The sequence below is a fragment of the Cololabis saira genome, chromosome 16 (genome assembly GCF_033807715.1).
Source record: "Cololabis saira isolate AMF1-May2022 chromosome 16, fColSai1.1, whole genome shotgun sequence".
NCBI classification, from domain to species: domain Eukaryota; kingdom Metazoa; phylum Chordata; class Actinopteri; order Beloniformes; family Belonidae; genus Cololabis; species Cololabis saira.
In genome coordinates this window covers 3,654,122-3,673,006 of record NC_084602.1, presented here as the reverse complement: position 1 = coordinate 3,673,006, position 18,885 = coordinate 3,654,122, and the positions used below count along the sequence as shown (strand labels likewise).

Genomic DNA, 18,885 nt, shown 5'->3' with positions numbered 1-18,885 from the left:
ATGAATAAAAGTACAGTACAATCATCTTAAAACCAGCCAAATTGGCTAGCATACAGTTTTAAATTACTTTTATTCACTGAAAGTGAATGAAAGTGAACCTGTAACCGTGTGGTCACACGGTTACAGGTTCACTGAAATGAAATAAAACTCACGTTTTCACAGTATCCAGCTCCGACGTCAGTCTCTCCATGGTGGTCTTTGCTGTTTCCAACAGTTTGCAGTAATCCGTCACCAGCTGCAGCTGCTCTTCCTTCATCTGGACCACGGCAGCCGCCTCCTGATCTGCAGCACTCCACCTGTTCTCCAACTGCTCCAGGGCATCCCGATTCTCAGCATCAGCCGCCTTCAGCTGGGAGAACCTCGACACCTGGAGCTGAAGAGCTTCCCTGCACTCCTACAGTGTGAAAGTGAAGATAAAGTTATTCAAAAATTCTGTCTAAGCCATTCTGATCAGTACTGACCTGCTCCCTGTCGCACTATTGGTCAGGCCAATGTGAATTTGTTATTATTGATTACCAGATTTAGAACATGAGGGGTTACTAGGGGTGCAACGGTTCCGGTAGCCCTGTAGCACCATATAATGTAATAATTTCCTGAAAATGTAATAACGCTTGAAAATGTAATAAAATTTCCATTAATTCAATCGAAAATGTAATAAATCCAATAATGTAATAACTTTACGGTCCAATAATGTAATAAAATATCCTGACGGATATTGTAATAACATTTTTACCGATAATGTAATACCTTATTACATTATTGGGAATTTATTACATTTTCAATTGGGTCTTTTTTTCTTTTCCAAAACTGATAATGTAATACTTGACAAATAATGTAATATATATGTTCATTTTCAGTCCAGAGTTCTACATTTTGTGTTTTAGGTATCTAAGAATGTTATATACACTGGATTTGAAACCATGTACCATGTAATAAATTCCCAATAACATAATATGGTATTACATTATTGGTAAAAAATGTTATTACAATATCCGTCAGGATGTTTTATTACATTATTGGGGAAGTTATTACATTATCGGGTTTTATTACATTTTCGATTGAGTTAAGTGCAAATTTTATTACATTTTCAGGCGTTATTACATTTTCAGGAAATTATTACATTATAAGAAATTATTACATTATAGGGTGCTACAGGGGTTACTAGGGGTGCAACGGTTCAGGTAGCCCACGGTTCGGTTCGGTTTCGGTTTGTTATGTGCATAAAGAGAGCTTTTTTTTCCAAAATTATCTGTTTAATTTTGCTTGTCAATTTTCAAAATGTAAATTACTATAATTCTTTTAAGTCAACAGTCAACTCTTAATCTTGACAACTCAGTACAGTAAGTACAGTACACACTATACTAAATACAATAGTATAACATACTGTATCTTTAAGAAACTCTTTCAAATGTAAAACAGTTACTGAACACAACACTTTTAAATGGTAAACTGCCTTTTATTCCTTGACTCCCTGTAACATGGGTGGAGTGTTTTCATTGGTGGAGGGCGAACGAACGGTTGGGTTTTATACCGAGAACCGTTGCATCCCTAGGGGTTACATTATTGAACTGCATCACACAACCAGAACAGCTTCTGGAAACGGACATTGAGATGGAGGTTTGGACATTGAGACGGAGGTTTGGACGTTGAGACAGAGGTTTGGACGTTGAGACAGAGGTTTGGACGTTGAGACGGAGGTTTGGACATTGAGACGGAGGTTTGGACGTTGAGACAGAGGTTTGGACGTTGAGACGGAGGTTTGGACGTTGAGACGGAGGTTTGGACGTTGAGACGGAGGTTTGGACGTTGAGACGGAGGTTTGGACGTAGAGACGGAGGTTTGGACGTTGAGACGGAGGTTTGGACGTTGAGACGGAGGTTTGGACGTAGAGACGGAGGTTTGGACGTAGAGACGGAGGTTTGGACGTAGAGACGGAGGTTTGGACGTAGAGACGGATGTTTGGACGTAGAGACGGAGGTTTGGACGTAGAGACGGAGGTTTGGACGTAGAGACGGAGGTTTGGACGTAGAGACGGAGGTTTGGACGTAGAGACGAAGGTTTTGACGTAGAGACGGAGGTTTGGACGTAGAGACGGAGGTTTGGACGTAGAGACGGAGGTTTGGACGTAGAGACGGAGGTTTGGACGTAGAGACGGAGGTTTGGACGTAGAGACGGAGGTTTGGAGGTAGAGATGGAGGTTTGGACGTAGAGACGGAGGTTTGGACGTAGAGACGGAGGTTTGGAGGTAGAGATGGAGGTTTGGACGTAGAGACGGAGGTCTGCGAGCAGCGTCCTCTTACCTGAACTCCGTCCAGCTGGCGGGCCATGGCTGCCGGGCTCAGCTCAGCAGAACTCGTCTTAATACTGAGGACTCTAGACACCAGTCTGATGAGACGGAAGTCCCGATCACAGAGAGACGTGACCAGAGATGTAACGTCCTCCTCCTGCGGTTTAGACTATAGACACAAGTCAGAACAGAGAGATCAACATTAAGATAATACACTTTTGATCTGGATTAACCCTTGTACTGTCTTTGGGTCAAAATGACCTAATTCTCCTGTCCTTCTTTCCTCCTGCTCTCTCCTTCCTCTTTTCTCCCCTCGTACATCCATCCATCCATCCATCCATCCTCTCTTTCTTTCTTTCTTTCTTTCCTTCCTTCTTTCCTTCTTTCCTTCTTTCCTTCCTTCCTTCCTTCCTTCCTTCCTTCCTTCCTTCCTTCCTTCCTTCCTTCCTTCCTTCCTTCCTTCCTTCCTTCCTTCCTTCCTTCCTTCCTTCCTTCCTTCCTTCCTTCCTTCCTTCCTTCCTTCCTTCCTTCTCTTCCTCCTTCCTTGACCCGAAGACAGCACCAGGGTTAAGAGCTATAGTTTAATTTAAACTGATATAAATGAGACAGAATTTGAATTCTACCTGTATTATTCAACAGAGAGAGCGTAGCGGAGAGGAATGCTAACGATAATAATACCTTAATGAGCTGGTTTATGGCTCCTCCCTCTGTGAGCTTCTGTATCTCTGCAAAGATGCTCTCCATGGCTGAAGTCTCCACAGCCGGTGTGTCCTGTCCTTGTTCAGGGGACACGTCTTCGACACCGCGTTCTTCCGCCAGGACAACATCGGGTGATTCGTCGACGGCCTGAAGCCATTCTGCCCATGCTGTGTCGCAGCTTGACAACGGCTCCTGTTTTGGACGTGAAACAATAGTATTTATTTCAGAATATTTTGATCTCACAATCGCATATTACTGCTAAAAACAGAGCGAAACCAACAAGAAAGAAAACAAGTGTCATGTTTATTCTGGACTTACAGTATAATTCCAGTTAAACAAAAAAATAAAGCACATAAAGTCAATATCAGGACACCAAAATATACAGTATACAAATATACAATATACAGTGTTTTCTTTATTGATTTCTCAAATTCTCTCTGTTGTGGAGTATTTTTGACCCACTTTTCTTCACGGCGTTGCAAAAGTTAATAAACTGTACTGCCATTCGTTTTTGCACAGCTCTCTTGGATTCGACCAAGTCCTACGGCTGCAAACAAGCTGATTCATCAACTTTCAACAATGAAGTGTTATTTATGGTTTTACTTCAAAGTTGGTGTTTGAAGTTCTTCAAGGTCAATTATCTACGCTTTGAACAACTGCTACTTTCTTTTAGGAGAAGTGGTTTCTAGTGGCAACCTTTCCTATCAAACTGTAACTCTAGTCTTTTCCAAATGTGCCATTAAGACATCAAAGCTTTAACACGCTACGGTAAATCCACCAACGAGCACCCTTGTTGGCTCATGGGATTGACTTAAATTCATTTTGTTCAGCCTAATGCAAAAATGATGACTATAGGGTGATGAGGCATTGTGACACCGTGGCTGACGTGAAACTCCAGGTTCCTACCCCCTGCAGGGGCGACACCTTTGAACAGACTTGAACCACGGGAATGCCATATGACAAAGTTCCTGACTGACTGCTATGTTAATACCAACTCATTTGGCCACAGACTTGAATCACGAGAACACCCTATGGGGTAATTTAGAACTTAGTGACAGTCATGCCAAATGCCTGATAACAGCATTTGGCCACAGATCACATCTGACTGTAAATTGTTTTTGTCTCTCACTTGGCTTGTTGATTATTGCCTTTTGTGCTTTGAACTTACTGTATAAAGAGTCATGATTTCAACCATTCTTGGTCAGCACACCAACCCAGACATGCACTGTGTAGGTCTGCTCACCGCCGGCTTATTGAATAAAACTCACTATACCACAGAGGACTTCTGAACTGGTTTTGATAATATTCTTCAACAAGGGCTAAATGTAACCTCAATCTAATGTGAGTTGATGCTTCAGCACACCTGACCTCCAAACCACACCAGAATCCCAACATATACCCCAGTGGGATCTGGCTTTGGTCCCCTTACGTATGACTGACCCCAACAAGGTCAGTAATTGTATTAAGAATGTCCTAAGGATGTGACAAAAAATAGGAAAAACGTATATTTATATATAATATCGGTTTTATATACTACATCTATCCTATATTGCCTCAACTCCACTCAGACAGGATGCTCTGCTGATTGGGGAAGAGCTCTACTAGTTAGCAATCATGCAAATTTGTTGCATAGAGATGTAAACCAGAACCACAAATGCAGCATTTTCTTCCTGCAATCTTCTGCGGGGAAAAAATAACCCCCCTTTGGTGAGAGCTTTGATTTTGAAACCTGTCATAAGATCAAGATTAGTAAGTTCCCCCAACAAACCAATCATGACTTACCTCTGGTAAAGTCACTCCCTGAAGATTCATGTCATCGGTCGTTTGGAGCGGTAGCTCAGCACTGACGGTCCTTTCTCTTCCTTCATCCTCCGTTTCAGGCGTTGTTTCTTCTTCTTGTACACCACTCTTCTCCGTTGTAATTGTTTGTTCATCCATGTGGATCATAGGAGCCACCGTGGGCTGAGACAGGAGCTTAGCAACATGTTCTTGCATGTCTGTCTGAGTCCTTTCTTCATCCTCAGATGGGTGTATTTCTGTCAACTCTGTCTTCCCCTCATGAGGCATGTCCTTTGTAGAGACAGCACAGGTTGGTGTGGTGGAATCCTTTTGGGCTACAGTCTCTTCATGAGCTTGCTTTATCTCACATGTCCCTGTGATCCCTATATCAGGTACATCAAGGACTAAATATCTCGTATTGACCTCTTTTGTGTTTTCCCATAGCTTGTCCAAGTATTCTGCTATATTTGGTGTGTCCACCATGGCCTGAGGTTCCACCTCGTCAGAAGGTTCTGGGGAAGCTGTAGGGCTTTGTGACTTCTCTGTGGACGACAAGAGCTTTGCTTCTGGAACACTAGCTGCAGAGACAGACCATTCAGCTGAACTTTCAAGTTCTTTTACTCCTTCTTCTTTGTCATTGTCTTCTCTTGCCATAACCTCAGTTACAGACAATTCAGGATCTACAGCAGCAAAAATCTGGTTTTCTTTTTTCACAATGTCTCCACAATCAGTACTTGTTTGATCCGTATCTGTCTTTGGCACTTCTGGAGTTGCAACAGATGCGGTTTGTTGTTCATCGCCTTTGTACGTAGTCTTTTCTGCAACAGACCTCTCATCCAGTTCCTGGTGTGCATCTGGAGGAATCTCTGGTGTGGTAGCTTCTTCATTAGGCATTACTGGTGCACTGGCCTCACCACGTGTTAGCAAAGTAGGAGGATCATCTTGGAAAATTTGTTCTCCAACAGATTTTTGTTTCTCTGCTTCATGTTGTAAGAGCTCCACCTTAGTCTCAGATTCACTTGGTTTCACTATATCCTGCTCATAGATGGCTATCTCTTTCAATTTTGTCTCATGTTCTGGCAAAGCTTCAGATGCAGGGGTCTCGAGATGAGCAGAGTCTGTTTGAGCCCGTTCCTCTGGACATTCAGAGAGAAAGTCCACTTCTGGTGGACTTTCATTCTGGAAAATGGTTTCTTCAGCCCTTGTTTGTACCTGCATCTCTGGGGTATCATCTTTACCAAATGTTGGTACTTTTATTTCCTCAACATGATGATCCTTGATGTCTTCAGGTCTTTCTTGCAGGGTTTCCTGTTCAGCTAGCTTTGTCTGACCCACAGGTTCATTTAGATTCATTTCTTCATCCTCAGATGGGTGTATTTCTGCCAACTCTGTCATTCCCTCGTGAGGCATGTCCTTTGTAGAGACAGCAGAGGTTGGTGTGGTGGGATCCTTTTGGGCTACAGTCTCTTCATGAGCTTGCTTTATCTCACATGTGTCTGTGATCCCTGTATCAAGTACATCAAGGACTAAATACCTCGTATCGATCTCTGTTGTGTTTTCCCATAGCTTGTCAGTGTATTCTGCTATATTTGGTGTGTCCACAGTGTCAGAAGGGAGAGGAAGCTCCATTTGAGAGTCTGTATCCAAGTCTTTTTCAGCAGAGTGGGCAAGGGTTTGTTGTAGAACCTCTTTAGATGTGTGTTCACACTCCTCTAATTCTGTGTCTGAAGTTTTAGATGTTATTACGGAACTGACTGGACAGTCCAATTCCTCAAGCTGAACCTCATGAGCTGAAGTTACAGTTACTAATTCAAGTCCACCAGCTGAGGATTGACGGCCTTCAGACTCATCTTTCTTCTGAGGTACCTCGGCAAGACTGAGGGAAAGCTCTTTAGCCTTTGACCTTCTTCTGGGTGGTACAAATGTAGTCGGTCTTACTACTGTAACGATCTCCCGGAGTGCTGAATATTCTTCAGGTTCTTGTTTGGTTTCCTTTGGGTCAACATCTTTACTCACAGGGATTGGCTCAGACGGCGTCACAATGTCAACATTCTTTGACTTCCTCCTGGCCGGTATAACTATTGTTTCTCCCACAACCACCTTTGGGTCAACATCTTTACTCCCAGGGATTGGTTCTGACTGTGTCACAATGTCAAGATTCTTTGACTTCCTCCTGGCCGGTACAACTATTGTTTCTCCAACGGCCATCTTTGGGTCAACATCTTTTTCCACAGGGATTGGCTCTGACGGTGTCACAATGTCAAGATTCTTTGACTTCCTCCTGGCTGGTATAACTTTAGTTTTTTCCACGGCCACCTTAGTTTTCTCCGCCAAACATTTTAGACTGTCAGGTTCATGTTTGGTTTCTGTCACCTCGTCAGTAGTATGTTCTGGTAGGACCTTTTGAACTTTGGATCGTCTTCTGGTTGGAAGGGGTTTGTTTTCTTTCATTTCAATTGTTTCAAAAGGTTCTGTTTCCATTTGTGGAGTAGAAGCTTTCAGGCTCTCGGAGAATTCCTTGTTTTCTTCAGGTTCCACATCAATACTTTGTTCTGTTGAGCTCAAAACAAATGTTTGACCTTCTGCATCTTCCTCCATCTGGTCGGCCTGCTTTTCACTGTGTTTTTGTAGACGTTTTGAATACCTTGACTTTCGCCTTGGTGGCAAAACTTCATATTGTCCCAAAACAGTAGTTTGCGTCTGGCCTGAGACCAATTCTGGTTCATTTATCACATCTGAAGTTGCTTCAACAGTACTCGGGAGAGAGATGGGACTCTCAGAGTAGTCCTTGGTCTGTTCAGGTTTCGTGTCAGTTACTGCTCGGGGCACTGCTGCATTCTCTGATGCCGTTCTGTCTACTATTGGATCATCAGTGTTTTCACGCTCTTCAAACCATGTTGGTACATCTATTTGTAAACGACGCACTTCAGGCTCCCTCTGGAGTGTCTCTATCTGAACAGATTTTTCTTCTGGGTTCTTGGAAAAATCATCAACCTTTTGGTTTGACAGTTCAGGATTGTCTTGTTGGACATCATCTTCCTTGCCCTTTGCAGGTCTGTCCTTTGTGGTTTTAAAGAGTTCTGTCTCACTTTCAGTTTGATCTGGACTTGCTATGTCTCCTTCATATAAGCTTATGTCTATGAAAGTGGCCTCGTTTGGTTGTACCGGGCCATAAACAAGAGTGGTAAGTGTAGACGAATCCTTTTGAGCCACATTGCTTTGATAAAGAGTCTTATCCTCATGAATGTTTATCTTAATAATCTCTTTTTCAGCATTTTCTGCAGTAACATCGACCACAATCTCTTCCTTCCCCGTGTCAATCTGATTTATTGGAAGTATGTCTATGCTTGCCTCGTCCTCTCTTACAACAGAAGTTGTTTCATGGTCTTTTGAACTGCTCTGTATATCAAGTTGAAGAACATGGACCTCAGGCCCACCATATATTTTCTTCAATGTGAAATGCTCTTCATTGAATTGTGTTGGCTTCCCAATATCTTGCTCAAATAAGCTTATTTCTATCAATTCTGATGTATATTCAGGCAATGCTTTGAAAGCAGGAGGCTCAGGCTGAGCAGAGTCTGTTTGAGACTGCTCACCTTGAGATTTAACACAGCTTTCTTGTGCACTTTCACTCTGAATGATGGTTTCAACGGTATCTATGCTTGGCTCATTCAGTGAAGCAACGGATGTGCTATTGTCCTCAACTGGACCTATAGCTACATCACTCTGTTGAATGCATACTTCAGATCCTGTTTGTACAGATGTTCCAACCTGAATCTCTGCACTGTCATTTTTAGAAAAAAACTGCTCTTTCTGAACATCACCATCCTTGATATTTACAGGTCTTTCTTGCAGGGTTTCCTGTTCAGCTAGCTTTGTCTGACCCACAGGTTCATTTAGATTCATTTCTTCATCCTCAGATGGGTGTATTTCTGCCAACTCTGTCATTCCCTCGTGAGGCATGTCCTTTGTAGAGACAGCAGAGGTTGGTGTGGTGGAATCCTTTTGGGCTACAGTCTCTTCATGAGCTTGCTTTATCTCACATGTGTCTGTGATCCCTGTATCAAGTACATCAAGGACTAAATATCTCGTATTGACCTCTGTTGTGTTTTCCCATAGCGTGTCCAAGTATTCTGCTATATTTGGTGTGTCTGCAGTGTCAGAAGGGAGAGGAAGCTCCATTTGAGAGTCTGTACCCAAGTCTCTTTCAGCAGAGTGAGCAAGGGTTTGTTGTAGAACCTCTTTAGATGTGTGTTCACACTCAGTACTTGTTTGATCCGTATCTGTCTTTGTCACTTCTGGAGTTGCAACAGATGTGGTTTGTTGCTTCTGTGTATCTAACTGTAAGCTGGGCATTTCATCGCCTTTGTACGTAGTCTTTTCTGCAACAGACCTCTCATCCAATTCATGGTGGGCATCTGGAGGAATCTCTGGTGTGGTAGCTTCTTCATTAGGCATTACTGGTGCACTGGCCTCACCATGTGTTAGCAAAGTAGGATGATCATCCTGGAAACTTTGTTCTCCAACTGATTTTTGTTTCTCCTCTTCATGTTGGAAAAGCTCAACTTTAGTCTCAGATTCACTTGGTTTCACTAGATCTTGCTCATATATGTCTATTTCTTTCAATTTTGTCTCATGTTCTGGCAAAGCTTCAGATGCAGGGGTCTCGAGATGAGCAGAGTCTGTTTGAGCCCGTTCCTCTGGACATTCAGAGAGAAAGTCCACTTCTGGTGGACTTTCATTCTGGAAAATGGTTTCTTCAGCCCTTGTTTGTACCTGCATCTCTGGGGTATCATCTTTACCAAATGTCGGTACTTGGATTTCCTCAACATGATGATCCTTGATGTCTTCAGGTCTTTCTTGCAGGGTTTCCTGTTCAGCTAGCTTTGTCTGACCCACAGGTTCATTTAGATTAATTTCTTCACCCACAGATGGGTGTATTTCTTCCAACTCTGTCTTTCCCTCGTGAGGCATGTCCTTTGTAGAGACAGCAGAGGTTGGTGTGGTGGAATCCTTTTGGGCTACAGTCTCTTCATGAGCTTGCTTTATCTCACATGTCTCTGTGAGCCCTATATCAGGTACATCAAGGACTAAATACCTCGTATTGACCTCTGTTGTGTTTTCCAATAGCTTGTCAGTGTAATCTGCTATATTTGGTGTGTCCGCAGTGTCAGAAGGGGGAAGAGGCTCATCTCGCTTTATCTCGACATCAACTACATCACTGACTAAAAATCCCTGCTGGATATCTGCTTTGTTTTCCCATATCTTGTCAGTGTAATCATCTACATTTGCCATCTCTGTCGTTTTAAAAGAGAGAGGACTCTGGATTGGAGGACCCAGGTCCTCTTTTGTAGACTGGCCGCTAGGTTGTTCTGAAACCCCTTCAGATCTGTGTTCAGACTCAGGTATTTCTGTGTCTGGAGTTTGAGATGGCCTGATGACAGTAGGCACAGGAGTCTCCGATTGGAGAGGTTCAGTTGAGCTTTCCATTTCCTCAGTATGAAAACCAACTGTCATTTCAAACTTTTCACTTGTTTCAAGAAGGCCCGTAGCCACCTCCTTTTCTTGAATAATTTTATCTTCAAGAGTTTCAATACTCTCATCTACTGGGCTGATGTCCTCAACAACAGCATTCTCAGTCTGCTCCCTTATCTCTTCCACAGTTGGTACATTGTCCAGTCCTTCCTTGGAGTCTGCTACATCAGTATGTTCTAGTCCAACATTTGAACACTCTGACTTTTCACTGGTTGGTTTAAGATCATCAGCAGTTTCAGATGTATCTGCTACCACTTCTGATCTGAAAGCAGTTTCTTTCTCAGTTTCCGAAGACACCATTGGATCTGTCAAAATGTCAAGACTCTTTGACTTTCTCCTGACCGGTATCACTTTGGTTTCTGTTTCTGCAGTCACTTCCGTTTGCTCCTCCATTTGAAGTTCCTGCTGTTCAATGTGTTTTGAGCTCCTTGACCTTCGCCTCGGTGGCAAAAACGTACATTGTTCTGAAAGAGCCTTTTGAGTCTCCTCTGGAACAAGTTCAAGTGAACGTTTCTGTTTCCGTGGCGGGACAACAAAAGAGGTCTTTGTCTCCTCCAGATCACCAAGAACAACTTCAGAGGACTGCATTTCAGGCTGTGTTTCGCCCTTTTGATCAAGTTCCTTTGGGGAAAAAAAAGATGGGAATTACTTGAAAAGTAAGCCGGTTACAACAAGTTGTTTACAAGCCCAAAACACATAATTGGCATGAACGTTCAAACCAATTTGAATACCTTTAAGCTCAGATTTAGAGAAGCCTTGTGCACATCTACATCTCTGAGTGTCTCTGCACACTCCTGTTGCAGTGTTTCAAACACGCCTGGTGTCAGACAGGCTGTTAGAAACTCCCGGTGAGACAGGGCTTTCTGCAGGTCGGCCTGCAACCTCTCACCTTCTAGTAGCATCTGAAACCAAGAGGAAAAACAGTAAAAGGGTGTTCGGTGGCCTCAAATCCAGGGGTGAAAGTAAGCCGGTACGATCCGGTACTCCGTACCACCAAAGGATTCAGTGCAGTACCGGGAAAAAAAACTAACGAATTACTGACAATAATCTTTGCATACAGCGGGTCTCGAACTCTTGATCTCTCACACCAAAGACGGCGACGCTGACCACTCAGCCAGTGGAGGAGAGATGGACATACGATATAATCTTGCTACACTACCTGTTTTTTCGTACGAATAATTTTTTTAATATTTGTACGATATAAATATTGATAAAACCCCACTATTTGTGCTTTTGTGAATAGCATATTCCAGTCTTTATTTCCTAAACACACACACTGCATGGAAGGGAGCGTTTGATTTATTGTTTACTTTTTATTTTTTCACGACCAAACTACGCACTTTATTTATGTCATTTGCGCCGACGGGGACAAAGGACAAAAAATAAATGATTCCACCAAAATTCCAAAGATTTTTGTGGTTGGCTGACACATTACCAGCATATTTGTGATTGGTTTTAATTCCTCGTTTCAGGAAAAAAAAAAGAAAAAAATGGCAAAAAAACGTTTTTTTTTTATGAAAAAAATGCTTAAGAAGTTATTTTCCATTTCAATGCACACATTGAAAGAGACATTTTGAGACATTTTACTCATCATCATCTCTTCTTTCATTTATGTGCCCAATGTTCTGAAAATTCAAAGACAGAGACTTGTTAACTGTTCAGCTGCTGATGAATTTAACTGTAAATTTATTCTAATTTGAAACAAAACAAATTGTTGTGATTTTGAAAGTTTTGTCAACATTTACAAATTATTTTGTGACAATCTTTGGTCCGGACTGGCCTTTACACCATTTAAATAAATCATTTGCTATAGGCCTACACAGTGTTGTGTTTCTAATTTCTACACCATGCAGGCGTTAAAAAATGTAATGCGTGTTCAGGGATGAAGAAGCTGGAGGTGGGAGGAGAACAAGCCATGAAGGTTGGGGTCGTAGTACCAGCAAGAACTTTAATCTACTTTCACCCCTGCTCAAATCTGTACATGGAAAAGTTATTAATGCACATTTTATATGTTGTATTATGAGCAAAAGGACAGCATCCATACAAATATATGAAAAATATATGAATATTGCTAGATGTGCTAGACAGCTTTTCGAAGTGACAGTTTCATGGTATTTATGATTTGTATGAAACTGTGAGGGTGGTGTTACTGAACCACAGTCAGGACAGGCAAACATTAAACACTCTGAAAGAACGGTACCTGCAGAGATGCTGCAGGGTCTGCAGGGGGCGGCTGCTTCCATTGCTGCAGGGCATGAAGACAATCCCTCAGACAGCCCGCTGTGTTTGCAGAGCAGGAACCCTGGTGCTCGCTCAGTCTGGACTGTAGACTGTGGGCGGATTCAATTTACATTTCTTAAAACAACAATGTGCACGTTGAATGCTTGAAGTACACAATAATCACAAAAAGAGCAGCATGGTAACAAATGAATGAGCTCCCACCAATCCGGCTCTGACCGGTTTGACCTGCGTCCTTCAGGAAGACGCTACAGAGTCATCAGGTCCAAAACTAACAGACTGAAAAACAGCTTTTTCCCTAACCGCATTAACCGCCCTGAACAAAATGTGAATGTCTTCATGTGCAATTACTGTTTTTACCGTGCAATACCTTTCCGGGCCATTCTGTGCAATATTCCACCACATGTGTAATTATGTGTAATTATCTGTAAATAGGATCTCAGGTCTTGATTTGACTATACAGACCTGTCTCAGAAAATTGGAATATTGTGATAAAGTTCTTTATTTTCTGTAATGCAATTAAAAAAACAAAAGTGTCACACATTCTGGATTCATTACAAATCAACTGAAATATTGCAAGCCTTTTATTATTTTAATATTGCTGATTATGGTTTACAGTTTAAGATTAAGATTCCCAGAATATTTTAATTTTTTGAGATAGGATATTTGAGTTTTCTTAAACTGTAAACCATAATCAGCAATATTAAAATAATAAAAGGCTTGCAATATTTCAGTTGATTTGTAATGAATCCAGAATGTATGACATTTTTGTTTTTGTAATCAGAAAATCACAAACTCTAATTTTCTGAGACAGTCCTGTATAAAAATGCACCTTAATCTTTTTAAGCTTTTTATATTATTTTATATTTCTTGTATATATATATATAATATATTGATTCGACACTGTTTGCACTGTCTTGCACTGGAAAGGTGATGCTGCTTTTAATCTCACTGCACCCATGCATAGTGACAATAAAGTATTCTATTCTATTCTAATTTGTGAGAAATCAAAACAGATATAAAAGAAACATGTACTCATTAAATTTCATTATTCAAGACAGCAGGTTCAACAAACTTCAAACAGGTTATGAGTAAGAGAACTAATTACTTCCATGTTGCTGTCAATAAGAATTAGAAAGCAAACTGAAACACGTACACCAGCATAGAACTCAGAACAACTGTTTCATCGTCCTACAGGCGTCATCGCAAAAGTAAAGCTGGCCTTATCTTAACCCTTGTGCTGGCTTTGGGTCAAGGAAGGAGGAAGGGAAGAAGGGAGGAAAGAAGGAAGGAAGGAAGGAAGGAAGGAAGGAAGGAAGGAAGGAAGGAAGGAAGGAAGGGAGAAAAGAAGGATGGAAGGAAGGGAGAAAATAAGGAAGGAAGGAAGGAAGGAAGGAAGGAAGGAAGGAAGGAAGGAAGGAAGGAAGGAAGGAAGGAAGGAAGGAAGGAAGGAAGGAAGGAAGGAAGGAAGAAAACAAGGAAAGAAGGAAGGAAGGGAGAAAACAAGGAAAGAAGGAAGGAAGGGAGAAAAGAGGAAGGGAAGAAGGAAAGAGAGAGCAGGAGGAAAGAAGGAAGGAAGGGAAAAAGGAAGGAAGGGAGGAAGGAAGAAAGGAAGAAAGGAAAGAGGGAAGGAGAGAGCAGGAGAGAGCAGGAGGAAAGAAGGAAGGAAGGGAAAAAAGAAGGAAGGAAGGAAGGAAGGAAGGAAGGAAGGAAGGAAGGAAGGAAGGAAGGAAGGAAGGAAGGAAGGAAGGAAGGAAGGGAGAAAAGAGGAAGGGAGAAAAGAGGAAGGGAGAAGGAAGGAGAGAGCAGGGGGAAGAAGGAAGGGAAAAGGAAGGAAGGAAGGAAGGAAGGAAGGAAGGAAGGAAGGAAGGAAGGAAGGAAGGAAGGAAGGAAGGAAGGAAGGAAGGAAGGAAGGAAGGAAGGAAGGAAGGAAGGAAGGAAGGGAAGAAGGAAGGAGAGAGCAGGAGGAAAGAAGGAAGGAAGGGAAAAAAGGAAGGAAGGAAGGAGAGAGCAGGGGGAAGAAGGAAGGGAAAGAGGAAGGAAGGAAGGAAGGAAGGGAAAAAGGAAGGAAGGGAGGAAGGAAGAAAGGAAGAAAGGAAAGAGGGAAGGAGAGAGCAGGAGGAAAGAAGGAAGGAAGGGAAAAAAGAAGGAAGGAAGGAAGGAAGGAAGGAAGGAAGGAAGGAAGGAAGGAAGGAAGGAAGGAAGGAAGGAAGGAAGGAAGGAAGGAAGGAAGGAAGGAAGGAAGGGAGAAAAGAGGAAGGGAGAAAAGAGGAAGGGAGAAGGAAGGAGAGAGCAGGGGGAAGAAGGAAGGGAAAAGGAAGGAAGGAAGGAAGGAAGGAAGGAAGGAAGGAAGGAAGGAAGGAAGGGAAGAAGGAAGGAGAGAGCAGGAGGAAAGAAGGAAGGAAGGGAAAAAAGGAAGGAAGGAAGGAGAGAGCAGGGGGAAGAAGGAAGGGAAAGAGGAAGGAAGGAAGGAAGGAAGGAAGGAAGGAAGGAAGGAAGGAAGGAAGGAAGGAAGGAAGGAAGGAAGGGAGGAAGGAAGGAAGGAAGGAAGGAAGGAAGGAAGGAAGGAAGGAAGGAAGGAAGGAAGGAAGGGAGAAAAGAGGAAGGGAGAAGGAAGGAGAGAGCAGGAGGGAAGAAGGACCAGGAGAATTAGGTCATTTTGACCCAAAGACACTACAAGGGTTAAATCAGAGTTGTGGAGGAGGTGACATCTATTTGTTGGAGCATCGTTGTAGTTTATACATGACAGCAACATTATTTAAAGAAGGAAATGCCAAATACCTGGCATGCTGCTGGCGTAAAGATTCCACCACGCTGAGGATTTCTGCAGGAAGCTCGCTGGTGGGAGACGCCGGTCTCACATCCCCATGCAGGTCCTGGACTTTGATTCCCAGATCCTCCAGAGACCTTTCACAGTTCTGATAGAGAGGGACAGAACGTCACATCAGTGACACATGTAGCACCCAATAATATAATAATTTCCTATAATGTAATAATTTCCTATAATGTAATAACGCCTGAAAATGTAATAAAATTTGCACTTAACTCAATCGAAAATGTAATAAAACCCAATAATGTAATAACTTCCCTAATAATGTAATAAAATATCCTGACTGATATTGTAATAACATTTTTACTGATAATGTAATACCTTATTACATTATTGGGAATTTATTACATGGTACTCAAAGTCTGCAATTTAACCCAATAGTCATTCTGGTGTTTCAAATCCAGCGTATATAACATTCTTAGATACTTAAAACTGAAAATGAACATATACCGGTATATATATATATATACATTATTTGAACCTGAAAATTCAAGTTTTGATTATGAACTTATTTTTTTACAGTTTCAATTTTCTTTTTCCAGTATCAGATCTTTTTATTTCAGTTTCGGATCTTTTTATTTTTTTTCAGTTTCACATCTTTTTTTTTCAGTTTCACATCTTTTTTTTTCAGTTTCACATCTTTTTTTTCAGTTTCAGATCTTTTTTTCAGTTTCAGACTTTTGGCCCTGATCTGGCGTAGGGGGCGTGGCATGATCATGATCATGATCAAAACTTGAATTTTCAGGTTCAAATCTTAGTTTTTCAATTACAATTTTATTTTCAAATTAGCAAAACACATTTGGCCTTGATTTGGCTCCATAGAACTCAACAAGAAATGAAAAAGATCTGCAGAGGAAATGAAAAAAGTTTTGTATACAAAAAGAGTAAAAGCGGCCAGTGACCTGCAGGCTGTGCCAGTGCTGCTGCAGCTGAGCCGTGTTGTCCTGTGGTTCGGTGTACGTGAGCGCCTGGTCCAGCGAGCGGAGCTCCCACTGCAGCGCTGCAGCTCTCTCTGTCAGCCCGCGGGTCACCGCGGCCGACTGGCGGTCCAGCTCTGCCGACCGCTCCTCACAGGCCGCCAGGCGCTCGCGCAGCTCCCGCTCCGAGCCGGCGCAGAGGTCGTGGAGCTGGCCGACCTCCAGGCCCAGGGCGTCCCGCCCTCCGGGGGTGCACAGGCCCAGCAGACTGTCTCTGGCACAATCCAGCTCCTTCATCTCCCTGTGTTCCCTCTCCACCGTCTGGAGCAGAGCCTGCAACCACAAGAAGGGGGGGAGGATGTTTAGGGAGGCTGCCGTTAGCTCGGGAGGTGCTTAAATTATATAAAATTCAAGATTCCAAGCATCGGTTGGTGCCAGATTTGAGAATGGACATAGTCAGTACTGGAGTTGAGGGGGGGATGAGGGGGGATGGCATCCCCCCCTGAAATAAAAACGGTCCAAATCATCCCCCTGTAAAACTTCCATCCCCCCTTTCCATCCCTTATGTCATTCCATCAATGAATGTGGTTTTACTGCTATTTCAACATTTAGAGTCATCACCAGAAAAATAACACCAGAAAAAGAACTTATTTGACAATTTTTTCACCTGTTTCAAGTAAATTTTCACTTGAAATAAGTAGGAAAATCTGTCAGTGGAACAAGATTTATCTTCTTATTACAAGCAAAAAAAAATCTTGTCCCACTGGCAGATTTTTCTACTTATTTTAAGTGAAAATCTACTTGAAACAGGTGAAAATTGTTGTTTTTTTCCAGTGATGAGTCTTGTTTTAAGTGTAATGAGATTTTTTTACTAAAATGAGACATTTTAACTAGAAATAAGACTAATATTCTTGTTAAGATTGTGAGTTTTTGCAGTGATCCATGTTACTTATCCTGTGAAGGACAGAGTCATATTGATAAGTTCAGAAAAGTGTTTTTTATTGTTGTGTTTTGATGTATTTGATGTAAGCCCAGTGGATATTTAAAGCTTACAGAAGGCTGCATTTAACTGCTGCTATGTCATTCCTGCAGTATTTCTGCAGGTGTTTTGGTCACTGCTATTATTTGTAATATATTATATTATTTGTAATCAGCACAAATTATCTGTCCCCATATGATCAAATCCACCATCCCCCCTGATTTATTTTTACAACTCGAGTACTGGGCATCGTACATAATGTACAGTATGTCCTGTAACCGAAAAAAGCCGGAACAGATCATGAACACAGGAAGCGACACACACTGGAATTATCAGGAAAAAAAGACACACATCTTCCTGGATGTTCAAACATCTTTACATGATGGAGATTTATTTTATGTTTTTTTTTTCAGCAACCAGCCAAACAGACGCCTCCCTTGGTTATCAATGGCCACGGTTACATGATGTTTTTTAATTGGGAATTAATTATTACGAATTAAATAATTCCGAATTAAACTATTTTCCTTCCAGTTTACATAGAAATAGTAATTCCGAATTGAGGTTTACATTGAAAACACGTTTGATGGTCTTTCTCCAATTCCTCTCCAGGTCTGGGGGCTGGGAAGGTTCTGATTGGATAGGGGGGGGACCGGAAGTTAAACTACCGGAAGAAAAACTAACTTAGCCGCTACAACTTTGAAAAGCTCACAGTTTTTATGTTTCCTGTTTCCATCTGTTCTTTTAATGATTTCTATTTATTAAATAAATGGTCTCTGCTCTTGACCAGCGTTTACTGCTGCTGCATCTTGAAACTTTGTTTGGAAAACCAGTCCAGTGGAATATAAGATCATGGAGACAGACGGGGGAGGGAACGAGCAGAAAGAAAGACCGGAATTAATTTAAAGAGGAATGAGTGGATACATATCACGGAATTATTCTATTCGGATTTAAAATCAGAATAAACCAGCCACTTACTTCGGAATTAAGTTTAATTCGGAATTAGGTGTTTAAATGGTAATTTTTACTAATTTTAAATCGGATTTAAATTTAATTCTGAATTAAAGAGGAATTAAATTTCCCATGTAAACGCACAGACTACGTTTACATGCAGTCAAAATTCAGGTTATTGCTAATATTCCGGTTCCTGAAACATTCAGAATATTCCGTTTCCATGGTAATTAATCATTCAGGATATCTGGATCAAACCAGCGACGCACAGAGAACATCATGACGCAATTCCTGTCATTTCCACTTCTTCTTCCTGTATCCAAATTCAAAACAAATGCTGCTTCGCGCAACTTTTCGCTCACCTTCTTGTAAATCTTCTATCCCGGTACTTTCTACCGTCTACAAATGCAGAAATGTTCATATCCTTCATTACATTTATGAAGTGATTAGTCTCCTCCTGGTCTTGTGTTTCTCCGTGTTTAGAAGAACTTCCTGGACTCAAAAGACCAGGATTCCTTGTGAACAGAGCATGCACAGAAAACAAATTCCTGTTCCATTTGATGGGATATTCCGTTTGGTGTTTACATGACCCAATATTCAGGTTTTAAAAGGAGTAACCCAGGGCTCATATTCGGGTTTTTAAAAACCGGAATATGAGCAAATTCGGGTTATT

General features: G+C 41.8%; 1 protein-coding gene across 1 annotated transcript in view; it reads right to left on the bottom strand.

Moving 5' to 3' along the window:
* The window catches only part of syne2b (spectrin repeat containing, nuclear envelope 2b), a 258,903-nt gene that overhangs the window by 141,375 nt on the left and 98,643 nt on the right, over positions 1 to 18,885 (bottom strand). The window contains exons 53-60 of the mRNA XM_061744277.1: positions 16,271 to 16,618; positions 15,320 to 15,456; positions 12,501 to 12,630; positions 11,032 to 11,202; positions 4,769 to 10,921; positions 2,966 to 3,178; positions 2,301 to 2,456; positions 153 to 394 (exon numbers count right to left, since the gene is read on the bottom strand). Of these exons, the coding sequence (XP_061600261.1) occupies positions 153 to 394; positions 2,301 to 2,456; positions 2,966 to 3,178; positions 4,769 to 10,921; positions 11,032 to 11,202; positions 12,501 to 12,630; positions 15,320 to 15,456; positions 16,271 to 16,618 (7,550 nt within the window). The remainder of the gene's footprint in view (positions 1 to 152; positions 395 to 2,300; positions 2,457 to 2,965; positions 3,179 to 4,768; positions 10,922 to 11,031; positions 11,203 to 12,500; positions 12,631 to 15,319; positions 15,457 to 16,270; positions 16,619 to 18,885) is intronic.